Source organism: Sceloporus undulatus, chromosome 4 (assembly GCF_019175285.1).
Source record: "Sceloporus undulatus isolate JIND9_A2432 ecotype Alabama chromosome 4, SceUnd_v1.1, whole genome shotgun sequence".
Taxonomy (NCBI): Eukaryota; Metazoa; Chordata; class Lepidosauria; order Squamata; family Phrynosomatidae; genus Sceloporus; species Sceloporus undulatus.
In genome coordinates this window covers 140,200,631-140,226,320 of record NC_056525.1, presented here as the reverse complement: position 1 = coordinate 140,226,320, position 25,690 = coordinate 140,200,631, and the positions used below count along the sequence as shown (strand labels likewise).

Sequence of the window (25,690 nt, the reverse complement as noted above, 5' to 3'; positions counted from 1 at the left end):
TCCAGAAATTAAAAAGAAAAAGAGAAATACAGTTTAGAAAGAAAAAAAATGGGAGAGAGAAAAGAGGTGATTTCCAATCTTCTTTATGACAATTATAAATGCGTATGGTTATTCCTAGGTTCTCTAGCTACATGTACCGCGCGCCTGCGTCATATGCGGGCGTGCTTTATGCAGACTTGAGCTTATGCGCTCAAGCCGCGGGGCACGTGCAGGGCAGAAGGGGCGGCGCGTCCCATTCAATTGAATGGGCCTGCACCCCGTGTGCCGCCGCACTGCCGCACCGCCGTGCACAAGCCCCATTGTTTCCAATGGGGCTTGAGCATAGGTGGAATTCACCTTACGCGGAGGGATCAAGAACGGATCCTTGTGTAAGGCGAGGGCCGACTGTATTGGATAACAGTTCACTTCTTCCAATAGCCTATTCTTACAGAGCCACAAATCCCCAGTTCATTTTTTCTATTTTTCATAATCAATCAATAAAGGGTTTCAGATCTTAAAAAATATTTTTAACAACCTTTCTCTAATCCAATCAATTATATCCATTTCTGCTTTATTTATCAACCATAATGTCCAATCCTCCAGAAATTTTCCATAGCTCTTTCTAGTAAAACAATGGTCCCCAAACCTTTTTGGGCTACTATCCCTTTCCTCTTAGGTGACAGCTCTAGCCAGTTTCTATCTCAGCCTTGCTGAGCTCACCACCACCACCTCATCCACCTCAGCCTCTCATGTGTAAATACAGCAGCGGCTGCAGTAAAGGCCCAGACCTACTCTTCTGTTTTGCCTGTGTCAAGGCCAGCTGGCTGGCTGCTTGGTTGCTGCTCCCAAGGTGACTAGATACAAAGGGAGCAATGACCAAACAGCTGGCCAAGCATTGATGAAGGAGCCAGTCAAGCAGCAACCAAATAGTCTCTCATCTGTGCCAGCCTTTGCTGCAAGACTGGTATGGATGAGAACCTTCTTGGTCACTGTTTGACTGGCTGCTTGGACATTGCCTTTTTGCACTTGTTCATAGTCATAGAGCTGGAAGAGACTACAAGTGTCATCCAGCCCAACCCCCTGCCATGCATCCTTGATCAGATGGCCATCCAGCCTCTGTTTAAAAACCTCCAAAGAAGGAGACTCAACCACACTCTGAGGGGGTGTGTTCCACTATCAAGCAGCTCTTATTGTCAGGAAGTTCTTCCTAATGTTGAGGTGGAATCTCTTTTCCTGTAGTTTGAATCGAGTGCTCTGGGTCCTATTGTCTATAGCTGCAAAAAACAATTGTTAATTTTTATTTATTTTATTTCTATGCCGCCTTTCTCCCAAAAGAGACCCAGGCAGCTCACAATATAAGCTTGCTCCATCCTCAATATGACACCCCTTCAAATATTTAAACATGGTTATCATGTTAGCCCTTAACCTTCTTTTCTCGAAGCTAAACAACCCAGTTCCCTAAGTCACTCTTCACAGGGCTTGTTGGTTTCCAGATTCTTCATCATTTTGGTTGCCCTCCTCTGGACACTCTACAGCTTGCCAATGTCCTTTTTGAACTGTGGTGCCCAGAACTGGATGCAATATTCCAGATGAGGAATACCAAAGCAGAATACAGTAGTACTATTACTTCCCTTGGTGCAACCTAGAATTGCTTTGGTCACCCTGGGATCAGCAACTGAGCAGCTGGATGAGGAGCAACCAAGAACATTGTTGTCCATGCCAGCCTTGTGGCAAAGGCCAGAACAGATGAGTGACCGGGTACAAAGGAAGAAGGAATCTCAATCCTTCTTCACTGGAACACAGAGGAGTGCAGCCATCTTCAAACTTTTCTCCCTGGTGAGGAAGAACTGTCAATCTGAGAAAGGTGAAGAATCAGCCCTGGATACTTCTCCCCCTTCTTCTCCAGAGCTGTGCCTTCTCCACCCAGTTTCACATCATCTCTGCCCCACAACACAAACATTGTTTCGTCTGCTACCTCTTCTCGGCCTGTCTGATGAAAGAAAGCAGGAGCAGGAGTGCCACTCCAAACTGCCAGTCAAGTTCTGGAAAAGCTCACAAAGCTTAAGCAGGGTTCTAAACGTTAGTTCTTCTTAATTTTCTATATCCCTCTTTATTTTAGATGGTGACCTTTTCCACCACCAAATCACACGTTTTTGATGTTGTGATGAAATTCTAATTTTTTTAACTAGTGTTGCATGCAACCTTCTAATTTTTTTATACAACTCATGTGTCCAATGATTCTGGCCTTTATTTTTCTAATAGGCATAGGGCATTGTATAATGTAAATGACCCCATCTAAGTAGCAGCTGAAGAAACTTTTCGGATGATATTATTTTTGGTTTGTAGGATTTTAGTATGCAACGGTTATTGCAAACACTACAATTTCCACTGAAAAATTGTCCTATGGATCTGTTTCCTCCTCTTAGCACATTCATAGATTTCATAGGCTGTCTTAGTTTACTGTGTATTAAAGTCTCTAAAATTAGGTGCTCATTTTATAGTGATCATGGGTTCTTGTCTACATCTTGGGATGTTTGTTAACAGAAACTAGTACTTCAATATAATGTTTCTAATTTGGATTATCTGGCTCTCATGGACTAATACTACTCCCATTTTTTCTACAATATCTGTCCTATTTTTATTTCTCAGAAGATTCCCCTGTTGGTGTCAGCAGCTTTATACATAGCTTGTTTTATAACATTAAGAGGGTATCCTCTATGTAAAAATTGTTGTTTTAGATTGTAGACCTGTTTGAAAAAGAAGTCCAGGGAGCTGCAGTTGCATCTAATTCTCACCATTTGAGACTATGGTAAATTCCTCTTAAGATCTTGGATGATAACTATCATAACTGAAGAAAGAATTGACATTGGTGGTCTTCCTGTTTATTTATCAGTAAATAAACAATCACTTTCTTTTATAATCACAACATCCAAAAATGCATTTCGTTATAATCAAATTTTATATCAAATTTGATACATATGTGTACAGAGTTGAGGTATTCACCAAATTCTAATAGTTTTGCTTAATTCCCTACCAAAATTAGGAAAATGTCATCCAAAAGGCTTTTAAAACTAGTAATGGGTTTTATATGGGTTGCAAAATTCAGAATATATAATTTTCCAACCATTCCCCCCTCCTCCTCCTCCTCCTCCTCCTCCTCCAAGAGGGGGACAAGATGCTTACAATCTCAATTAGACATAGAGAACACAACGGAAAGACAGTGCTAAAAGGAAGACAGGGTAAGAACACATTCAGACATAGTAAGAAATGCTAAATTTCAGCTGGGAATGAAGATTTAGAATGTGAGCTAAAAGTATCACAGAAATGGATGCTCTGTGGAAGGTAATGCAAGGACAAAGGGAACACTGTTTAAGTGTTCAGGAAGATGTTCTAGCATACATGGGGGCAGTGGTGCATTTGTACATTGTGGACCTCTCATCTTAACAACCCCAAAAGCTACCTCCATGCACACACACCCCAGGGGAATCTAAAAATGCCAGCAGCTGTTTACATACATACAACATATACCACAAGGGAAGGTATTTTGTAAAGTGAAAGGATTTGACTTACTAAACACCAAGTCACCACCACCACCCCAAATACATTAGATAAGTGGCACAGTCCATAACAATATATTTGCTAGTAAAATCCATTTCTCCATCCTGCTGCTGTGATGATTGCACCTAAACAGCAAAGGGAACAAGGCTTTGAAGTTGTTAGTATCATGGCCAAACATGAGCAGCTGTCTAAGGATACAGAAAGGGTTAATTTGTATTAATGATCTTGTTAGATCGAAAGTATGTGAAAGCTAAGGATGAAATGGGGGAGTAATTTTCCTCTGTTAGTAACTTGCTTGTACAGCTTGCTTATCTACTATGTATGCAGGAGGTGGGGTGGAAGATAGGTTACACTTGCATACTTTGTTTTCTTGTTTGCTTCTGCACTGTATAACCCTTCGGGGTCCATTTTCTATCAGCAACCCAGCCCAGGGGCTCCATAATGCTAGCTATGCAGAAATGAATTGCTAGCCAGGGATAGTCAGGATAGAATTAATTGTTTATGCGTTCAGTTCTACCATTGGCTGTGAGTGAGTCAGGAGCCCCTCAGTGAAAGGGCTGGAATACTTCACTGCTCTGTACCATCAGCTGGATAATTTACCACCCATAAAGTTTATTTAATAGCAGTAATGTGTGGTAATGTGTGGTGGGTATCAAACAAAGTCTTGGAGTAACTTGGAACTACACCCAGTTCCAAATAGAAAACAGGACTTCAACCCTCTCAGCTCTGGTTCCACTATATTAGGGAGTGGGAAGTCAGTCAAATAATTACAGTAGCTGAGTTTTAGTAGTGAAAATCCTTGGAGATATACAATAGCAAAGAGGAGGAAAAAAGAGGGTGAGCAGAATCACTGAGAGCTTTGAAGAAAAGAGAAGGAGTGTGTGTTTGCATTAAGTACTGCCATACACTAGACAATTACAGCAACATCTACCTTGGTACAAATCCACACAAACAGAAATATATATCATTTTTCATAAACTAAAAACATAAAACAAACAGAAATGAACAAAACAAAACTCCAGACAGATGGTAGAGCATGCCTTAGGCAGATGGCTTGGGTAATTAGATACTGGCAAAACATAGTATTTCCAAAGGTGGTTTACATGGTGCCAGAAAACATGCTACATAATTTTATGATTTCACATCATTGCCTTCGTACTATTGTTATCAGTTTGCCTTCACATCTTCTGCCACATATTCAAATATGAGAACAAAGTTTTATGCCACTAGAAATATAACTTAATGGTAGAAATCAAAATTAGCAGCCATCAGCATCAACTTCAGCTTTTAGGAGACTCAGTGGCAAGAAACCCACAGTGGGCATATATCCTCTTTACTAGCTGCATTGCTAGCACCAGAGAGTAGACACGGGGTGAGTGCTGCTCCTTGTTCTTGCTTGTCTTACTATTCATTTGCTCAACACCACAGGGCTAAAGAGTGGGTGAGCAGACAGGCAGAACAGCAAGGAGAAAATGGAGGAGCAGTGATTGAGAGCAATTGGTAATGGGCCTTCCGCTGGGTCTCAGCAAGTGGCCAACTATGTTGGCTCTTATGATAATGAATCATATTAGTTACAACCACATTGCAACAGAATAGCTTTAGAGAGTCATGTTGACTGTTGTAGCTATAGACAGGGCAATGCAATACTCAGTTAATGAAGACAGGACACAGATGGACATGAACAGTGCCTTAATCAAATATAGCCTTTTCACTTGTAGCAGAACACTCTTTGCCATGCACCAGCAAAGCAAAAGGAGGCATGGTCATTTCCAGTCTTATTCCCCTACGTTCACAAGTTTCCTTCACTCTGAATCTTGAGGTTTCACTTAGCTTGTTTTGTGCCTTCATATCATTTCTGACATGGCAATCATAAGGCCTATCATGCAGTTTTCTTGGCAAGATTTGTTCAGAGGAGATTTGCCTTTCTCTTCCTCTGAGGCTGAATTAATATGACTTGCCCAAGGTCCCCGCATAGGTTTCCATGGCTGAGCGGGGTTTGAACTCTGGTCTCTCAGAGTCCTAGTCCAACAACAAAACCACTACAGCATGCTGGATCCCTTCATTTTGCTACCAAATGTAATAGCATTCAATAGTCTCCTCTTCAAATCAGTAAATGAATGAGGCACTACCAAGCCTTCTGGTAGTAGATTCCAAGGGGCAAACTATGCACTTGATACTGAGATCATAAAAAATGTGTGGCTTATTTGCTGTAGATCTTTGAGCAACTTGATCCTAAGATTTATTGCACCAGGAAGACACATTGCTGCCTCAGCTTTTGGGAGACTTCATGAAAGAAGGAAATGCCAAAACCAGTATCCAGATAGCCAAGTTCAACCCATGAAGGTGGTTCCTGGCTCAATTCCCCATATCTCTGCATAGGGCTGGAAAAAGAAAAAATAATCTTGGGAAACTTGCCAGTCAATGGCACAGAAACAATTCTGAGCTAAATGGATTAGAAGCCTCACTCTGTGTAAGTGAGCTTCCTATGTTTCAATGGTCTTGCTGTTATTCACCTCAGGACCTTATAGTATACTGTGGACTGTAGCTCACAGCCTTTTCCTTCCTGCATCCATTTTCTGTAAACAGCAACCTCTAGCAAGAAGCTTGTTAGGGACACAAAGTATTTTTACAGGAATGTCACAAGTCCTGGCAATAGCAACAGCAATAAGAAATACATTTCTATACCGCTTATCAGTGAACTCAGCATTCTTTAAGCCAACCATGGTGAACCCATGGCACGAGTGCCATAAACGGCACACAGAGACCTCTCTGCAGGCATGCCACCTGTCAGTAAACAGAGCCTCATCTCTCTGTCTCCCACCTTCCCTTCACTGACCCACCCACAAGCCAAGCACTGTTTCCCTTCACTGCCTTGTTGCCCACCTCCTCCTTCGGCAGTGCACAACTCAACTCAAGTCCAGCAGGTAAGGAAGAGGGAGAGGGAGTGAGCTGCTTAGGAGCTGCAGCCAGGAGCAGCTCAGGTGGCCCACCTTCGGGCTCTCCTCAGCTCCTTTGAGCAGCCTGGGGGGTTTGGCGGGCAGGTGGTTGGGTGGCCTTGTCTCTTTGCTGCATCCTCCTCCTCTGTCATGTTGGCCATTAGGGAGAATGGAAACCTCCAGGCCACTCAAAGGTGAATGATGTGGTGGAGGAGGAGGAGGGTGTGGCAAAGAGACAAGGCCACCTACCTGCCAAAGCCCCTAGGCCACTCGAAGATGAACAACGTGGCAGAGGACGTGGCTGTCATGGCCAGCCAAGAGCAGCTCTCGGAAGAGGAGGAGGAGGATGAGCAGGTGGTAATCCTGCTCTGCCAGGTCCCAGCTGTGCTCTCCCAGCCCCAGAGGCGGAGGCTCAACCAGGTCCTAGTGCTAGTGAGATGCCTCCTGTGGTGCAGCAGCCTAGTGGTGACTCTGGGGAGGAAGCTTGCCTGGATGTGCCTACTTACAAAGGGAGAAGGGCTGAGAGTGCTTGCAGGTGCAGATCCAAGAGGATTGCAGAGAGGCAATTAGCCAACCAGCCTCAGGTGGCACGGGGTAGAGTTTCCCTTACTTAAGCTGTAGAGAGGCTTCCACTCAGTGCCAGAGTTTATTGCATAATCCCTTGGTGTGATTCCTGCTGGCACTGGTTCCTTGTATCTTGACTCCTCCTTGCTTTGACCTCGGACTGGACCCTTGTTATCTTCTGGCTGCTCTGACCTTGGACTGCTTCGACTACTCTGACTCTCAGTATCCTGACTGCGGCTTGGCTTTCGGACTGCTCTGACTTCTGGTATCCTGACTTTGGCTTGGCTTCTCGGACTGCTCTCATGCTTATTCCTTGCAAGGTCTGTGTTCTGCTTCCACTTGCTGAGCTATGCCATTCTTATCAGTGTGTGTCTGTGTGTGCTGGCTGCAGTCCAGGACAGTGGCCTTGTCTCTTTGCCATACCCTCCTCCTCATTATCATTCACCTTCAAGCAGCTTGGGGGCTTACATTGTCCCTAATAGCCAACATGGAGGAGGAGAAGGAGGAGGTGCAAAGAAACAAGGCTGCCTGCCCGCTGCATTGTCCTCCTCGTCCTCTGCCATAATCTGGGGGTAAAATGGCAAGGAGGGAGGGAAGGTGCCCAGAGCACCCTCCCTCCCAAGTGCTGGGTTACTGATAAGTAAAATGGTGCATGACAGTGCCCTCTTATCAAAACAGCGCTGAGGGAGAAGAGCCCATTGGGCTAGCATGTGGAGAAAAAGTCCGAGTTATGGTAACCCTAAGTTTTGGAGTTTTCTTGGCAAGTTTCATCATAGTGAGGTTTGCTATTGCTAGCCTGAGGCTAAGAGAGTGTGCATTGAGTTTTCCCCCTGGAAGTTGTGCCCCTGAAAGTGGAGGTCCCTCTCCGGAAGTCCTCCCCCACACCCAACATGGGGAAATGCACTCGGTTTCCAAAAAATTCACCATCACGGCTCTAAACAGTTTTCAGTGTGTAAGCCAATTGCCCCAACAAGCTGGGTACTCATTTTACTGACCTATGGAAGGCTGAGTGACCTTGGAATCGAACTGCCTGGAATCGAACTCACAACTTTGTGGCTGCAGTACTGGCATTTAACCACTGCACCACTAGAGCAGAATATTTCAGCAGAACAATATATACAGAACACAATAATGGCTTCTGCCACACCAAACTTGCTAGTTAACAAGCCAATAAATATGGCATATGGACCGGGATTAAGATTCTTCATCAGCCAGCAACCTCTCATTTTTTATCTGAGTAGCTCTGAGCAAATGTTTTTCTTTCCTTATGACTTACCTGTCAGAGTGATCACAGGAATACAGTGAGATAACACAAAAAGGCTACATGTGTGACATAAAAAAGGCAATAAACCAGCAATTTTGAGGACTCACGCACCAATAATTTTTTGAGTACACAGTAGTGCATACATCATATCTGCACCAGAAACTACTAATGATTTTATATCAATCTGTTATGGCTTTCCTCAAACAAACAAAACACTTCTGGAAATTCAGAAAGGCCCTTAAAATTCTTCTCTAAAAGACTGAACCCTTGCCCTAAAGTTCTTACAGAATTACACTTCCAGTTTATACTCCTAAAGAACAAAATTATAGCCTTCAGTGTGGGTAAGCTTGATGGAGAACACACAATAACTCTTTCTAGTAGTTTTTGCCAATTCAGTGGCAATGTTCTTGTCCAGACAAAGAAGAGCAAGCACATTTGTCACATTTGATACTGTATAGTTCAGCCACTACCAAGAGACATGTTTCAGAAAAGTCCTCTTTCACAGTGGACTTGTGGCAAGTTCTGTCTCTTGAGAGCTTATTGCACAGGGCTCCAGGAATGTAAATGGTATGGAACGAAAGAGGGCATGATGAGAACAGAACAGGGAAAGTAAGCATTTTATCGCACGCTGGAACTACTCCAATGCCGTCAGAAGTCCACGTTCTGTTCCAAATCTGTCCCCCAAAGGCCGATTTTCAGGAACTGTTCAGACCAGTTCTTGAAAATCAGCCTCTCTGGCATGGATTTGGAATGGAATGGAAACTTCTGGTGGTGTCAGCGACATTCTGGCATATGATAAAATGCGTCCATTCCCCGTTTCCATCACACACCTTTTCATTCCGTGCCATTTGCATTCCTGGAGCCCCATGCAATAGGCTCCTTGCTTTGTACTGGCTTTTGCAGACACTGCTTGAGGGAGTACCTTCAAGGAAAGAATGGAAACGTGACCTTTCCAAAAGATTCAGGGCAGAAAGGCAGTCACTTACCTTGCACCACACTCTGCAGTTGCAATTCTGTGCAATTGCAAAGCCTGGAACAGAGTAAGAGTTTCACTTTGCCTCTTCCCCACATTCTCTGCACAGGACTTGGAAGAAGGACTTAGAAGAACAGAAATCAGTCTCCATCTGCTACCTAGCCTCCTTCAAATTTCCTCTAATATATAGAAAATTTGAAGGAGAGATGCCTACCACCCACTGTGCTAATATTGGGCAGGAAGAGATTTATAAGCAGTAAAAGCTATCTGATAACCAGATTTCTGGGGCAGCAACTTAATGTAAGAACTACCCTGCCAAGCCATCTGGTCTAGCATCCTGTTTCCTACAGAGGTCATCTTGATGTATTTGAAAAGCCAATAGGCATGGCACAGATGCAACTATACTTCCCAGTTCCACTGATATACTGTCTCAAAACAAATAGGATCCATTTAGCTGTCCTGCCCAAAATTGTCCAATTCCACTTGAAAGAGATCTAAGGTAGAGAGCAACACTATGTCTTGTGGCAATGAATTTCACACATTTATTCTGGAGCTATGCAAAGGCCTATCTTGTCCTTGGCCATTAACGTAAATCCAGCCAATCTCACTGAGGGAAAAATGTGCACTCACTTCAATTCTGGTTCTATAGGAACACCCACCAAAGGACACAAAGTGAAAGTACTTCTTTCAGGATTTAATGCAACTTCTAAAAACTCACTTCTTGCTCCACAGTTTCCAGGAAAGCCCAGTCTTTTTCATATGTGTACATCTGCACCAGGGTGGTGACAGGATAGATTTGTGTGTGTCAAGCTTCACCATTTTTATTTAAATGTTCAGCACTACTTGTCGCTCCATAGCCAAGCCCAGCCCAGTTGAAAAATAAAAATAAAAAGTTTCTTTCTTCTCAGGGCTGCCACTGCTGCCTTCCAAGCACAGCCCACTAGCGAAGTTGCTTCCTCTGAGGGCAGAACTAGGCACCCAACAATGAGATCAACCATAGGATCAATCAAGCTACCACCTCACCATTGATGGCATGGCTGGGCACATAGTCTGACCTCAAAACAAGTGACTTTGCTTGTAAGAATCTGTTGGGGAAGTGCTTGACTGGGAGGGCAGCAGCCCCAAGGAGAAGGAGGGGGAAGCAATGTCAATTCAAATTTAGGCAAGAGAAACGTGTGGACATCATTTCTGTTTCAGTGTGTTATATTAAAAACAGGTGTGGCACTAACAGGCTGAATTTGGAGCAGCTCCAGGACAGAATACTCTAACTGTAACCAGATTATTTTTGCTGTATCCAAGTCCTGAGTTTCAAATGAAACTATTATAAGAGAAAACAAATCATCTATCTGCAGTTTCCATGCCACATATCACTTTATAAACATCTAGCATGTCCCTCCTTAGTTGTCTTTCCCCATCTTAAATTTAAAAGCTCAGAGTGCTTTAACCTTTTCTCATATTGAAGATAACTCAATCCTTGATTATTTTTGTTATCCTTTTCTAACTCTATGGCACTCTTGTCAGCAAGGGATGACCAGAATTGCATGCAGCATTTCAGAATTATATGCAGGCAAACTATAAAATTATGTACAGTATTAGAATTATGCTGGCCATCTATTTTCAACCCATTTCCTAATGATTCTTAACATAATAGTTTTTTTTCAAGGTCAATGCACATGTTTTGACTGTGCTAACTCTTGCAGAATTTAGCATTAATTCCAACTCCTGTGAACAGTCCCCATTTTAAGTTGATTTAAAAAAACATGTTACCAATATATTAGAATTGTCGGGATCTCAGAGATGCAATGAGCATTATTCAAAATACAATTGAGAAGCAACTATGAGAAAACACTTCAAGCTGTGTCAAAATGCGCTTGAACATATTTGGCATTTACTTCCCACTGTACCCTTTAGCAACGCTTGGCAGGATTCTGGAATAATGCTGTTGAACTGGTGGCACATGCTGTGATCTTCTGTTAGGCAAATTCTGTAATTAAAACAAGGCAGGACCTTCAAGGCTATTGGTACATGCTTTAAAAGGGAAAGTTAAAAACCAAACTAAGCATCTGGCTGATGCTTTGCAGTATGTAATTATGGGTGAAAATTCTACATTGATCACTATAGGAAAAGACTAGTAAAACAGATAGGGAAGGGCTATGTTCCTATATTCCAACAATAGGGAACCTACACAGCCCAGCCCTGGGAAAAATGGAGAAGTTCCATGTACATTTATGCCATAAATATATATATACACACACACAAATATTCATCTTATCTAACACTGAAAATACTACCTAATGCTACCAGACACCTCCCCAAAAAGATTTTAAAACAGAGAACTCAACATGCTTAAAACTGTTCCTAATTTCCAAATGAATACCTGAGCAATCAGGTATACTAGCTGGTTGCTATTATAACTAAATCACAGTAACCCACATCTAAATAGAGCCTTATATTACCAAGAATCATAAACTAATACTTCTAGCCATGCAGTTGACTACATAATTACAGTAGCAAAAAGATATTTTTATACAATTATTATTATTATTTATTTTGACAGCCTGTGCCAGGAAAGAACACATTTGTGTTGATTTCCCCAGAATATTTTTAACAAGGAGCATTTTTTATTGTTGACTGAAAGAAATTATCTCATTTCTTTCCTTTTTTAAAAAAGCAAAAATATATGATAAAGACCACAAATAAAAGCCTTCCCTTTCATGTGTCAACATTGTGGTTAGGGGCATCAGATGTTACCCCCATTGTCTGTAATATGTGGCTGCTTTTGCACATTTTTCCAGCTTCTCCAAAAGGGATGCTGTGTATTACAGAGAAAAATCATCTATGGTAGTGCCACTCAAAGTGGTGGTCCTTGGACCTGGGTGTCTGTCCCTGGTGACTTTCCATGAAAGAAGGAAACAATTGTAGGCAAAGGGCACCAATATAGTGTTAGACATTTCCACATTGGGGGGAAATATTGGTAGTACTCCAAATCAGATCGCCTGAGAAACACTACTCTATTGGAAGGCACCCTTTTTTGAGGCACCAATCTGTCCAAATCTGTTTTGAAGACAAAAGGATTGTAAGAAGGAAGAGCAAGAGCCTTGAAGTTAACCCATCTGAGCAGGTAAACAGGTCACCCAGTAACAGTCTTCTCATTCCAATAAAATGTACTGCATTTCCATTACATGACAGCAATTACTTCTAAGTTGGCATCTAAACATATACATTATCATAGGCAAAAATGCATAGGCAAGAAGTCATCCTCTTTGGTCTTTTTGGGCAATCCCATGTTCCAATGAAGTCGAAAAGAGAATCATGGCAAATCCAATGACATCTTCAAGAGCAAACACCTTCAGAAATTCACTCACAATGGTGTGTCCCTTCCATCTCCTGGATTTTTACTACTTCCATTGCTGTGATTGTGCCCTTTGAGCTGTACCATATCATTCAGTAGATGGAGGTTTACATGACAGAATGGTTTTCCATGCCAGAAAATAAACTAGATGCCAAAGACAGAAGGCAACAGAGGTTTGTGCTCATTGTCCTGAAATTGTTGCAACTAGCAGCAATCTTATTAACAAGAGTATGAAAGCTGGGCCTCAGAGCTGACTGAGGTTAAAGACAAGAAAAGTGGGAAGTAACTGATATACAGAAGAAGTCAATTACCTATGTATTTTACAGAGGAAATCTTACCTGGATCAGAGAAAGATCTTCAATATGTAGCCTGAAGAGGTAGTTTCTAGAGGGGAAAGAGAGGAGAAATAGCAATAAGTATGCAAGGTATGCAGACGAATTAGGAGACAAAAAGATCAGAGGCTTGTGCTAACTCTAATCCAAGTGGCCACACTGGCACAAAAAAATAAGCCAGATTTCTGGAGAATCACTTCCTGTCCATAGGTTTTGACATAAAGAACACTGACAGAAGGGAAGTACATAATACAGTAACTAAATGTGTACAGAGGATAAATAAGAAACCAAATTCAGTACAGAGGATAAATAAGAAACCAAGCATTTCCAACTGGAGGATCCCATAGGACAAATCTAAGCAATTGTTAGTGGATCTGGAAGACAATTTTGACTATGGCAGACCACCATGGGCCACACATCCCAGGAAAATGTGTTTTAATTTATTTTTCAATCTAGGAGTGACTATAAATACAGTAAAGGAAGTTTCTATGACTTGCTTTAGAAGAGAATCACTGTTCCTAGAGATTTCCAGGTACAGCAATTCTCCTCTTTGGAGCAATAAATAAATGAATACAACACATTTGGGAGAGGAAAACTGGTGGGTGTCTACTGATCTGCTAAAATGAGTGAGGTCCTCAGTATATCCCGAGCATTGCCCAACCCTGACACAGGATACAGAAAGCTTCCCAGTCATAAGTCCATCTATCCCTTATCAAAGTCACTACTGAATACAGTCGGCCCTTCTTATTCAGATTATTTTTAAACATGGATTCAAGCATCCACGGTTTGAAAATGTTAAAAAAAAGTATAAATTTCAAATATCAAACCTTGATTTTCCATTTTTTTGTAAGGGACACTATTTTGCTATGTCATTATATTTAATGGGACTTGAGCATCTATGGATTTTGTTATTCATGGGGGATCTTGGAACCAAACCACAGCATATAACAACGGTCCACTGTACTCTGATTGACAGCAGCACTCAAGTACAGGTCTTTCCCATTAACAACTACCTGACCTTTGTAACCAGAGATACAAAAGGCTGGATTTGTCACTTTCTGCATGTGCAACATGTGCTCTACCACTCATTCATGGTCCTTCCTTCAGCAGCTGGTGTGCATAAAATCTCTCCCTGGGATCCTGGAGAAATGCTTCCCATCACAGCAGAGAGAATGAACTGGATTAAATGGACTAATGTCCTATCTCTGTAGAAGGCAACACTGCATGTTCATATAGGGAATGTTCTTCCCACATTGTCACACTATGGCACATTAGAGACCGCCTGAAAGTGGCAGTTTGCCGCCGCCGCCGCCATTAGTGACACCGAGGAGCCCCGGCGGCCAAACCGCAAGGCTCCCCGGCGCTGCAAAAAAGAAGTGCCAAAATGGCGCTTCTTGTTGCGGCACGCTAATGACGCCGCAAGGTGCCAATGGCGCACTCACGACGTCATTAGCGCCATGTGACATGCGGACGCTAAGCATCCGCTACATCAAGATGGCGGCGCCCCTGTAGAATGGGCACCGCCATTTTGTACGTGTGCCCTTTCCTAACCCTAGTACGTCCTGGGGACATACTTTACGCCCGTGTGGAACAGGCCAAAAAAACATATTATGATATTTGGAAGCCACTGCAAAAAGTTTCTTGGTTTGACTGGCTACAAGTAACATATAACAAAAGAACGACATACTAACAGTAAAAACACACAAAAAAAGTAACACAGATCTAGTTTATGGTTTGCTTCAAGTTATTTTAATCAACAGAAATCTGGGGATTTAAAAAGCACAAGAGCTTCAGGAATAACTATGCAGGCAATTTCATGTTTTATTATATAGGTGTTCATATTATATTTAAATTCTTCTTCTTCTCCAGCCTCTCTCACCACCACTGTCTCCATTATTAAAACCAGATGAAGACTATTTCTTTTCCATTGCTGCTTTGAATAAATTTCCTATTCCTCTCTCACACACAAATACACATACATACACACATCTATCCTCTGAGGGCTATAAATGGGCAATGTGTAAAAGCAAAAACATGAAATCCCTAATGCAATGATATAGATTTCTCACAATCCATACTTAGGCCACACTTTTGATCTCATTTTCTCCACTCTATGATTATAAACTACAATAGGGGAAGTCATGACATAAGGAGCAAAATCAGCTGTGCTGCTGCTCTGTTTTCTGTTCCATACACTAAGGCTTCTTTACATAAATCATACATGAAAGGGGGCTGAAGACATATTCAAATCCACATTCATGTGGTCCCTGAAACATCTCACTCTTTTGGGAAATGGGAACTGTGTAACAATTTGGTGCAACCACTTATATCTCTCCACTTTAGACTTTTACATTTAAATCCACTCTCTCTTAAGTCAGAGATGGGCTATCCATGGTCAGTATGTGTCCCTCAACACTTTGAGTGTGGCCTGCTGAGCTAGCACAGAGGACCCACCTAGAGTTGCTGGAGGGGAAACTGGAGAGGACTCCTTTACCTTTAATGTTTATTAAGCCTTTTATTTATTTTATTTTTTGCTTCATTTATATGCTGCCTTTCTCCTGTAGCAGGATACACACAGTGGCTTTCAGAAATAGCAAATCAAAAATGTTTACAATAATTTTTTTAAAAACATTTTTAAATTCCCACATTAAACATTGTAAAATAATTTAAATGCCATCAAAAGTTAAAAGCAAATAAAACAGACATGTAAAAAGAGCTCTTTCTGCTTACCCATTAAAAAAGCCTACTTACACAGAAATGTCTGCCTGCTGGTGAAAGAAAAGCAGGGAGGAGGCCAGCCTAGCCTCCCATGGAAGGGCACTGCACAGGATGGGAATAGACACAAAGAAGCCTCTCTCTCTTGTGTCCTCACCATGTGAACCTGTGATGCCAGTGAGACTGAGAGAAAGCCTTTCCTTGAAAATCTTAGCATTTTTGCAGGTTCGTATGGGAAGAAATGGCCTTTCAGATAGTCTGGACCCAATCCGTATTGGGCTTTATAGGTCACAACCAGCACTTTGGCCTGGAAACAAACTGATAGCCAGCGAGACAGTTTTAATAAAGGAGTTATATACTCCCTGTAACTGGTTGTGGTCAACATTCTGGCTGCTGCGTTTTGAACCCACTGAAGTTTCCAAACAGTTTCCAAACGCAGCCCCATGTAGTGTGAATTACAGTAATACAAACAGGATGCAATCAAGGCATGTGTGACCATAACCAGATCTGACATCCCAAGGAACAGGCACAACTGGCACACTAGCTTTAGCTGTGCAAATGACTCTTGGCAGAGGCTGAAACTTGGGCCTTCAGACTCAGAGCTGAGTCCAGGAGAACACTCAAGCTCCAAGCCTAAAATTTCAGAGGGAGTTTAATCCCCATCCAGCACAGTTCCTATTTCCTGATCTGCCTTTTAACTGACCAGGAATATCTCTGTCTTGTCTGGATTAAGTTTGCCCTCATCCAGTCCATTATGAACAACAGACACTGGTTCAGTACAGAGACAGCTTCCTTGGAATCAGATGGAAAGAAGAGAGAGAGAGTTGGATGTCATCAGCATATTGGTGTCACCACACCCACAACCTCTGGATGACCTCTCCAGAGGTTTCATGTGTGATGTTAAACAGTATGTGAGACAAAACAGACCACTGTGGGACCCCACAGGCCAACAGCTAGGGAGTCAAACAGGAGTCCCCCAGCACCATTTTCTAAATTCGTCTCTCAAAGAAAGAGTAGAACCACTGCATAACAGCAGAACCAAAAGAACACACTCCGCCTGTCTATCATGTTTATAGGGGGGGAAATGCATTTTATTCTCCTCAGATTGGCAATTTTGCTTTGTTTATCAGAGGACAAGCGAAGTCATGGATGGATCTATGCAAGGAAAAGCCTAATAAAAATCAGGGGAAAATAAATGAGTTGGGGCAAAGTGAGAAATAAAATTTTATGCAGGTTCATGGCCTCTTCAAGAAAGCCCAAATAGCAACTTTTCACCAGTTTGCCCAAAAGCTCCCTCTGCCTCCTTTTAGAGGCAAGGAGGATGTCACCAGAGTCAGTGAAGCTCAAGTGAGCTTGCACTATAGAAAAAACTGAGCTGAGAAGCAATACTTGGCACTGCCCCCTCATAACACAATGAACATTATTGGTGTTAGTCATTAATTTAATCAGAATGAGAATTTTAACATGCATAAGCAGGAACCTTGATCTCTTCAAGCTGCGGTTTGTGATGCTGCAGGCTGTGTTCAAACAGCATCATTTCAGTAAAAATCTCTTCTTCTTTTTTTGGTTGGATTTTCTGGGGGGAAATGCCAACTGACAAAAGAAGCTGTGAATCATCTATGAAGCCACTTCCTTAAATCACTATTATTAAAACTCACCCTGAACTGAAAATCTCTAGAAAGACAGTTAGCACTTGTTGACAGCTGGATCCAAACCCAACATAATAGAAAGGGAAAAGTTGTAGCATGCTAAGATCTTCATTGATTGTATCCTAAATTAAGGTACTGCTGTGCAAATTTAAGCAACTGTGCGTCTTACTTTTTGCAGCATTCATTCATTCATTCTTTCATTCATTCTCTGGGCTGACTTGAGGTTAGTAAGAGCTTATGCTCACAGCAAAAAAGACAACGTGTGGCTCTTGCTGAAAATTCACAAGGCAGTTCTAAACAACTATAATTTTTTTTTAAAAAGAATCCCACCTCCAGGAGAAGATGGACAGCAGGTTCTGCAACCATTTGTAAGCCAGCTTCACAGTCCACATGACAGATATAATTACTAGGAAATGGTTGACTAATTCAGCCATTATTCTTACTCCTCCAACTGCAGGATATTTTTTTAAAAGTAGTGCATATACATTCACCTGTTTATACATTTCTCCTGCACTTAAAAATAGAATTGTTTTGGCAATTTCATTGAGGGAGAAGTTATATTATTGACATATGAAGGCTGGCCCAGTACCATCAGGGGCTAGCCTGAAGAAGGAGGCTCCTCCCTCCCTAACTGTCATCTTTCGGCCTCTGAGGAAGAGAGAAGGCTGGCCCAGTGCCATCAGGGGCCAGCCTGAAGAAGAAGAGCCCTCCCTCCGGTCCATCTGCCGTGGTCCAGGCCTCAGAGGGAGAGAAGAATGCTGGACCTGATTCCCTCCCCCCCTCACCATTCCCTTCTCCTTTTGTGTCGTGTCTTTTAGATTGTAAGCCTGTGGGCAGGGAACTGTCTGTTATCCCCTCTATTGTAAACCGCTCGGATTCCCAGTGATTGGGCGGTATATAAATAAAACCTATTATTATTATTATTATTACTTCACCATAGGCCCTGCTCTGGTTCCAAATAAAGGATGGTGGCTTTTAAAAAGGTACCACTAAGCAGGGGAAGAAGCTTTCCAACTAACACAACTATCTTCACTTTATACTATCAAAGGAATATTTACTTGTTTCCCCTACAAAATATTCTCGGTAGAGAAAAGGCTACTGTATCACAAAGAGGAGCAAAAGTCAAATCTTTCTTTTAATGCACTATTTTTCTATGTACAATAAAGGTTATTGGTTTTTTTTCTATTTTGCTGCCTTTTTTTTTCAGTACAAGCCATAGTTCATGTAAGCCAGTTTTTCTCATTCCTTGTTTGTAATCTGGTTATAATCTCTGTGAATAGGTCATTTCAATTTATAATGCCACACTACCATCTGAAATGGTAATGCCTGAACTGCACCACATGGTACATTTGATTAGGCAGCTTTAGGCTTTCCATATCCATGGATTCTGTATCCTTGGGTTCAACCATCACAGCTTCAAATCATTTCTTTAAAAAAAAAATCCAAAATGCAATCCTTGGTTCTGCCATTTTATATAAGAGACACTATTTTACTATGCCACTGTATATAGTGATACTTGGGCATCTACAGATTCTGGTATCCACAGGGGGTTCTGGAACCAAACCCATGCAGATATCAATGACCCACTGGTATCTAATAACTACCTGAACTAATTTTCTTAGAGAAGCAGTTACTGAAGGTGCTTCTGGATGGAAATCTTCCAGCAATATCAATTAAAAGACTTCGTACAATTATTCCATCTTTCCTCCCCTTAATGTACTTTTTGTAATGTAAGAAGTAAGAAACTCCCAAAAAGTGGTGGGGAAGGATGGGAGCGTTACACATGGGAAACAATGTTATAAACCATGCATAAAATTCCACAAATGAGAAAAGCCATGTAAACAATAAAAGCCTCATCTGGAAGCACTCCAAGACTGAGATCTATGAATGCTTTCATGCTTTAGAAAACTCAGCCTTTTCTAGCAATGCTTTCTAAGCAGCATGTACTGACTTTCCTCTGAGTATAAACAGATAAAGAAATCCTGTTCTATATTGGATGTGGAAATCTGATACACAAGCATCTGTGTTCTGTATTTTGATATCTACATTCAGAGCCCTAAATCTATAAAGTAGAATGAATTAAAAACAAATATTTTGTCAGATATTCATTGAAAAAAGAGAACAATGCCTTCTGACATGACACAACTTTTTAAAAATATCTTACCTTGCTCCAACAATAAGCTCTTGTTGTCTTGGATCAAACGTTATCTGAGAAAAGTCAACAGCATTTTCAGCTCTGAACACATGTAACCAGGGAGCAATTTCTATAGGAACAAAAAAAAAGGGTGTGTGTGTGTGAAATCACAGAATATTAATACTTCAAATATTAATACTACAAATTCTTAGCTTTTGCATTAATAGCCTTTGATGCCATTCAAACACTTTATCTTTATTATTTCAGTAAATCTTTACAATAGTCTTATAAAACAGGAAGTTATCACTGCTCTAGTACAATCATCTGTCCTAGGACTTTGATTCTGGTTTCTTCTAAGCTATGGTGCAAAAGTGGTGTGCCGGTGCTGAAACTAGGGTTCCAGAGTGAGTGGCAACCACACGCTCCAGAACCCTAATCCGTACAGGCGTCATCATCATGGCAGTATCCTCTCCACATGGGCACCACCATGATAATGATGACAACATGTTCTTTTTACTGCGGAGGGACGCCATGCAGTTTGGCAGCTGCAGTGTCGTTATGCAGTTAAAATGGGTGAGTGCAGACCACCATTTTGGGACGGTCTGTACTGCCCTCAAGTTACACAACATGGGCACTGATCACCTTCCAGATTTTAAAACACTGACAAAATTCCAATGTTTACAAGACTTCTTATTATTATGACTCTTTCCCTCCTCTGTTTTCTGCAGTCATCTCTCTTCTTTTCCCAGTTTTGATTACATTTGTACAAGCCATAGTTCATGCAAGCCAGCTTTTCTCATTCTTTGTCTGTACCCTAGTTACAATATCTCATTTAGGAGGAAATTTAGTTTACTTAGGCACATATATAAAATGAAAACATAATGGGGCATACATAAATATAAACACATTTGGTCTGGAACACTGGAGGAAGCCTTGGAAGACATAATCATTGTCCTGAAGTTGGAGAAATCAGAGTCCCTAACTGCTGGGTTTGGGATAGGAGCTCACTTCACTCCTGATAACTCCTAGAGTTCCTCAATAGCCACTTCCCCTTGTTAACACCTCAAGCAGATGGTTGGACTAAACATCACACAATCCTTTACCTCTGTCTATGCTGGGTAGGGCTGTTGAGTGTTGTAGTACAACAACACCTCATGATCCACACTTGCCCATTGCTACCTCAAGTGAAGAGGGGGGCCCAAGAAAGCCCTTCCACCCCATTCCAAGTTGCTATGGTTGATGGTTAGTACCAGAGCTCGGGGGGAAATGGAATTCTGAACTACAGTTCCCAGAATCCCTGTGGTCATGCTGGCTGGGGAAACTATAGGCCTCCAAAAAGTAATTATTCCAAGATCTGCAGATTAAGATTGAGGTCCTAGGGCAGTTATTTTCTTTCTCCCTACTACTGCTTCTCTTTTTAGTCCTTCACTCCCAGAGATGGGAAGTTTGAGTTGAGTTGGAGAAGGAGAGTTGGTTAACCAATTCTAGCCTAACTGTTATCAGACTCTGGTCATGGGAAAGGCCATCACATGCATGTGGATCCCAACACACAGTTACGGTTAATACTGGAAAGCAAGAAAAAATAATTTAAAGAGTGGAGGATGAAGGGATAAGGCTTAAAACAAGACCCATCAGAGCTTAAGTGGTTGGAAGACAGGCACTTCCTCACTGGTGTCCTTATGGAGAAATGAAAGCCTCACACTTCCAGTGAGGAGATGAAAAGCCTGAGGTTGAAGTTGTTCATGTGGGATTGTGATTCCCAAACTCTGGTCCTCCAGGTGTTTAGCACTTCAGCATCCATAAACCTCAGCCATCTTGGCCACTGGTCTGGGATTCTAGAAGCTGAAGTCTAAAATACTTGGAAGGCTAAACTATACAGTGCGCCCTCCCCTCACGCGGGGATCCATTCCAGATCCCTCTGCGTAAGGAGAAATCAGCGTATGCAGCACCCCATTAGTTCTTCCAGGGCATGCAGCGGGCTCTTCCGGTGCGGCTTTCAGCGTATGCTGAAAGCTGCGTATGACGCACCAGCATAAAACATGGGCTGTATTGTGCATCTCTAATCTACAAAATAGCAAATAGGAGTATGAATTGGAAAAGTGGGATGGGAAGAAAAAAGATGACAAGTGAAACAAAGGACAGGAGAAATAAAATGGAGGGGAAAGCAAGGAGTATGAATTGAAATAATGATGTTACTAAAAAAAATCCATAGAAGAAGAGGGAGACAAAGTTTGCGTTAAGAGAAATCGCCTTGCTTCCCTGCTTCCCTTGCAATGATTGAAGAACGCTAGAGGGAGCCTCCATGACGATTAAGGAGTGCTCACAGCGTTCACACACAGGGGCTGCTTTGCCCTTTCAGCTACTTTTGGAAGACGTTTTACCAGTGATGCAGGCAAGTCTGAAAATCTTCTAAGTTTCAAAATGGGTCTCAGGAGTCAAAATGGGCCCAGGTAAGAAAGCTGTGACCAGAACCTTAAATTCTGCTGAAAGGGCTGCATATAGCTAGAGCATTGATATACTATTTTTCTGAAGATGCCATCTTCCTGAGAGGGTTCTGTGTTTTCCACCAGCCAAAGCTCTTCACTAACAGTCTTTGAAGGCATATGGCACCTAAGTAGTACTACAATGTGTGAATGCAATCTTTCCAATCTGGTGTTTTTCTTCTAATTTTCTTTCCATATCCATTTCTATCCCACCTTCCTGACCTAAACATTGTTGTTTTCATATCCAGTGACTCCAACTGAGTGAAGATGTTCTCTTGCACTGAGGAACTTGAAATGACAAAGTGAAAACCTTGACACTTGGTACTTTGAGGTATGCCAAGCCCTTTCCAGTATAACAGAATGTTCCCTAATAGTCACTCATGAGCAACAATATGAAAAATCAAATTTATCACCTTCATTAGACCATGTGTTCAATCAAAAATTCAGTTTCATATGGGCAAGGAAACAAGAGACAGAGAACTACATTTTAAACGGATCTCCCATTCCATATGTCATCAGGCCAATTCCAGCAGTCTGTAAAAAGTTTTGCTGCATTTGTTCTGCCGTCTGCTACAGGAGATGTCATTCAATTAATCCCCATTTATGCCAGTTTGCCATCAACCCATGTGTCACATATTTCAAAAAAGCAAAATACCTTTTTTAAAATAAAAAGAAGAAGAAGAAGAAGCTTTGCTTAGGTTCCTAATCCTTGCAAAATGAAATAAAATAAGTGATTTACAGCTCCTTCCTATGCACACAGAATCAGATGTAAGTACTGCATATGTCCAATGGGAGTTACATAGAGATTGCAGTCTGACTGGTTTAAAGGCAGATGGTTAATCAAAATTTAAATAAGATCTGCCTATTAGCTTAACCTCAACATGCAAGCATGAGGCTGCTGATTTTTCCTTCAGGCAAAAGCCTTAAAATGCTGTGTTGGGAAGTTTTTCTGGCTGCAATGAGTGGCTTTGGGGAAAATATAGGGAAAGCAGCTGTTGGGAAGGAGAGCCAAAACAAGAGAGAAAAGTTTCTTGTGTATGCATAGAAACAGCTTCATGGTTCTTCCAAACCTGGCCACAATCTGTCCACATTCCTTCAGAAAACACAATCTTCAAGTTTAGTGTGTAGATGGCAGGATCAATGATGGTATGGTACCTGAATTTGTCACAAAAGTCTTCCTATCAAGAGGAAGTGGCTCCTTTGTTACTTCTGCTTGGGCTGGGCATCTTCCACTACAAAGATGATTTCAGCTGCTACAATTGCCAAGTGAAACAAAGGAGCCCATTTTAGCAGATTCTCATTACTACAGCAGTAACCCATGGGACTCAGTTTAGTAGTTGCATGCATCAATGTGATAACTTGTTTCCTTTGGATGTACAGCAGTTACTCAACAAAATGTTGTAAGAAGAACAGATTAGGACATTATTTATACACACCCTGCTGGTGTTACAGGTTTTCTGTCCCCACTGAGTAATCACTGTTTACTTTTAGCAGCGTATGTGCCATTTACTCCCCTTATTCATTCATTCATTCATTGATATTGGTATACCCCCTCCACCTTTCTTTAGCACCATTGCTAACTTTTGTAGTTGCTAAAATTGCCAATATGTTCACTGCTGGTACACTGAAATAACACTGGCAATTATGACATTCCCTGTGGAGAAATGGAAGCCCATTAGCAGCAAAACCACACACACACACAAAAATTCAAGGAGAGAGATTAAGCAGCTATATTTCTGATCCAACAAAACGAGGAAAAAGAACAAGTGGTCTCAAGTATTAAGAATCAGACCTTACCACTGAATGTGGCTCCTAAGAACAAGTAATCTTCAACTGTTTCTAAGTGGTTTCTCCCTACCCATCTTTCTTCGAAGTTAAGAGATTATGGAATTATTTTTAGCTACCAATTTGGGAATGTGAAATGCAAATTGGTCATCATGACGGCTCCAGCTGAATGAGCAGATGTTAGCCAGATTTGGAATAGTTAATTTTTTTTAATTATTATTTGTTTTGGTGTACAACTTCCATGACCGCTCAGGAATTTGGGAAGCTGTACTGCAAAAACATAATGCTTCCAAGCACTGGTGTTAGCGCTAGCATGCCTTACTTATTCTCAGACAGTCTTTCCATGTTTTGCCCCTTTCTAGTTTCTGAGTCCCTTGGGACCTGCATCTCATTTCTACTGTTGTTCTGTGCCTTCAAGTCATTTCTGACTTATGCTGACCCTAAGGCGAACCTATTGTAGGGTTTTCTTGGCAAGATTTCTTCAATCCTCTGAGGCTGAGAGTGTGTGACTTGCCCAAGGTCACCCAGTGGGATTCAAATCCTTGTCTCCAGAGTCACACTCCAACACTCAAACCACTACACTACTTGCATCTCAACCCGCCCAAATTCCATCTGAACTATCATTCAGTTATACTTCCAGAAAGCAGCTGTACTGGAAGCTCCTTGTTTCTGGATGCCTTTTTAACGCCTCACCTCTTACTTCCATGACAGCTAGGTATGGCAACCTTCCCCTGTCATTATTATCAAGGACTTAGCTGCTATACATGCAAGTAAAATTTGAAAGGAGGAGAGAACTAGAGCATGGCTGCTTCTTAAATGCCAATGGTGGAGCTTCCATTTTTGTCTCAATGCCGTCTCTGCTCCTTAATAGAGCAAGTGAAAATGGAGCCCAGGGAAAGAAAGCAAAGCTTGTTAACCACATCAATATATAAATACAATCCTTTGGGTATGAGGCAAACTGACCCCCCCAACTCACACACAGGTGTTGTTGAACTCCAACTTCCCATCAACCCCAACAAACATGACCAATTTTTAAGTAAGCTGGGTCCTGTAACTTCAAAATACCTAGAATCAGAGCCATGCCTCTGCCATTGTTACAGGATGTGTGCTAATCTGAAGAATATTTTGCAAAATTTGCGACCCAGAAGCCTGGCTACCAAGGGAACAAATATGCCTATTCAAAGTAGAAAGCAGCTCTTATTGTGTGTTTGACAACATAGTATTATGAATCTAGGCTTACAGGCTAGTTCTAGGCATGAAGCCAATCTAACTAAAAACAAAGTGATAAGGGGAAACAGCCCAAGTAAGAAAATAAAAATCTTTTTTTTAAATTATTTTTATTCATAAAATATTGTTATTCAATAGGCTAATGTAATCAAATTACACTCAGTACAGTTAATAATAAATTAGACAGATAAAAGAAAAGATAAACATTAACTTTGTATCTTACATCATCTTAGATCATATCACTTACATTTATACAATATAATCTAAAAAATATTTTATCACAATCCTATATGTGCTCTCCTACTTCCTATCTTGCTTTTGTTGAATGTTAAATCCAGTTTTAATCTTTAAGTAAACAAATCTCTAGAAGTAAACAATCATTTTTTTTACTCCATTAGTATGAAAGGGTTATGATATGTGATGGCTGATGCAATCAGGAAGCAGAAGTTGATTGGTCATTGATAAAGGGCCAGAACCATCTCATTTCTGAATGGAGGGGAAGATAATTGTTTCTTTTGACCAAGACTAGTGACATTGCTTCTAATTGGGCAGACGGAGGCTGAAGATACTATAAAAACCAGCACTTGATAGATAAAAGTTGGGCTATTACACAGCCTCCAGTAAATTATTCTAACCCTGGTACAGTGCACCCGCGATATACGTGGGAGCACTTTACACGGTCTTGAGTGTACACGCTCAAGCCGCGGGGTGCTTGCAGGGCACCAGGGGCAGCGCGTGC

The 25,690-nt window shown here is 41.5% G+C and overlaps 1 protein-coding gene across 1 annotated transcript in view; it reads right to left on the bottom strand.

Annotated features, from left to right (window-relative positions):
• SEMA5A (semaphorin 5A) overlaps positions 1 to 25,690 on the bottom strand; it is a 122,434-nt gene that overhangs the window by 84,128 nt on the left and 12,616 nt on the right. The window contains exons 3-4 of the mRNA XM_042464383.1: positions 19,487 to 19,586; positions 12,965 to 13,010 (exon numbers count right to left, since the gene is read on the bottom strand). Of these exons, the coding sequence (XP_042320317.1) occupies positions 12,965 to 13,010; positions 19,487 to 19,586 (146 nt within the window). The remainder of the gene's footprint in view (positions 1 to 12,964; positions 13,011 to 19,486; positions 19,587 to 25,690) is intronic.